Source organism: Aptenodytes forsteri, unplaced genomic scaffold, assembly GCF_000699145.1.
Source record: "Aptenodytes forsteri isolate BGI_AS27 unplaced genomic scaffold, ASM69914v1 Scaffold13, whole genome shotgun sequence".
Classification (NCBI taxonomy): domain Eukaryota; kingdom Metazoa; phylum Chordata; class Aves; order Sphenisciformes; family Spheniscidae; genus Aptenodytes; species Aptenodytes forsteri.
This window is the reverse complement of record NW_008794543.1, coordinates 5,850,923-5,852,544: the sequence shown is the minus strand read 5'-3', so window position 1 is coordinate 5,852,544 and position 1,622 is coordinate 5,850,923. Positions and strand designations below refer to the sequence as shown.

General features: G+C 37.8%; 1 protein-coding gene across 1 annotated transcript in view; it reads left to right on the top strand.

The window, feature by feature from the left end:
* Positions 1–1,622, top strand: part of GPM6A (glycoprotein M6A) — a 138,895-nt gene that overhangs the window by 95,275 nt on the left and 41,998 nt on the right. Inside the window, exon 2 of the mRNA XM_009272343.2 lies at positions 1,111–1,303. Within this exon, the coding sequence (XP_009270618.1) occupies positions 1,111–1,303 (193 nt within the window). The remainder of the gene's footprint in view (positions 1–1,110; positions 1,304–1,622) is intronic.

Sequence of the window (1,622 nt, the reverse complement as noted above, 5' to 3'; positions counted from 1 at the left end):
TCAGGGCTTTAGCTTTCCTCTTTCCTAACCTGTCTGCTCGGACAATTTCTCTGTATTCCTCCCAGGCTACCTGTCCTTGCTTCCACCCTTTTAATTGGCTATTGTCTGTATAAACATTTAAATTTTATAGGCCTCACCTTGTTTTCTATCCAAATCCTTTGTGTCATAAACTGGTAATGCTTAGGAGAAAATAAAACTTTTGACTACTGAGTCAATGCATGTTTGCCTTCCCTCAGCCAGTGGTTCCTGCCTTTTTTGTCCTTCCAGAAGGCAATGGGCAGGGCTCTAAAGGGTGTAAAAGTCATTGTGGGAGTGGTGAGGTTTGGGAGAGTCAGAGATGCTCCGTTGATGAAACTACTTGACAAACTAGGCAAGGTAGTGCCAGAAACTTGAGCACCATTGCTGGGGACAGGGATTGTTGTGGAACTGGGCATCAGTTTAGACTGGTGGCTGGACAAAAGGTTGGCCTTGTGTAACTCAAGAGCAATTGCCCTCACTTAAGAAACATTGCACAGGGTAAAATATATTGAGAGAGAATTCAGCTTCTGTAATTGTTTCTAATTCTGTGCCTTTTTGGGGGATATCTTAATTTATTCTTGTGAGGTATTTGAGTGATGCACAAAGAATTGGTGTTGTGGGTGGGAGAAATTCTGTTGTCAGCACTGTACAGGTAAAAAATGGAATAAACCTATGATGATGAGAGGAATTGAACTGGATATCCTCTTTCTGTGGTTTTCCTGTTATTGAGGAACCTCCTCAGTAATCCGATAGGTGAGCAACAGGAATTGTGAATATAGGTATAACCTAGGATTGACATTGTAACCTGCTCTGAATAAAAACATGAAACTGTACAGGAGTTAACTGTTTAATGTTTCATGTTAACCAGCTGGCATGTCTACATTTAATAGGTCAAGTAGCAACTGAGAAAACTCAGAAGTTGAATTAACCTGTGTTCCTTTCACAGATTTTCTGACATTACAGGTTGTTATACTTGACCTAATCTCTCTTTGGCCTGCAGTCTTCAATTTTCAAGTGTGTTTCTCAAGAGTAAAAGCTTTCTTTTTGCTTTCTTGATATAAAATATTAACACACAACTTTCTTTTCTTGTAGGGTGCTTTGAGTGTTGTATCAAATGCCTGGGAGGTATTCCCTATGCATCTTTGATTGCTACCATCCTGCTGTATGCTGGAGTCGCACTGTTCTGTGGTTGTGGACATGAAGCACTTTCAGGAACCGTCAACATTCTGCAAACCTACTTTGAGATGACAAGAGCTGCAGGAGATGTTATTGATGTCTTTACCATGTAAGTTACTGATTTCTTTTAATTGTTTCCTTTTAAAACTGCTGAAAAATTCTACAGGGCACAAAAATTTGACTCAAGAAAGTGTGTTGTAATGAAAATCTTAGAAAAGAATGATTTGGATAAGCTCAGCAGATGCAGTTTTGACAGAACTGATATTTTTACTATTTACAAGAAATTTGTAATACTATTTAATATCCCATATTTATAATTTAATTTATTACTAAACATTACTTCATATAATATTGATGAATCTGTTCCATACATGCTTGCTTTTATCCTTTCTATCCTGTGATAATTTCTTTGCTGAAATGTGTAAGAA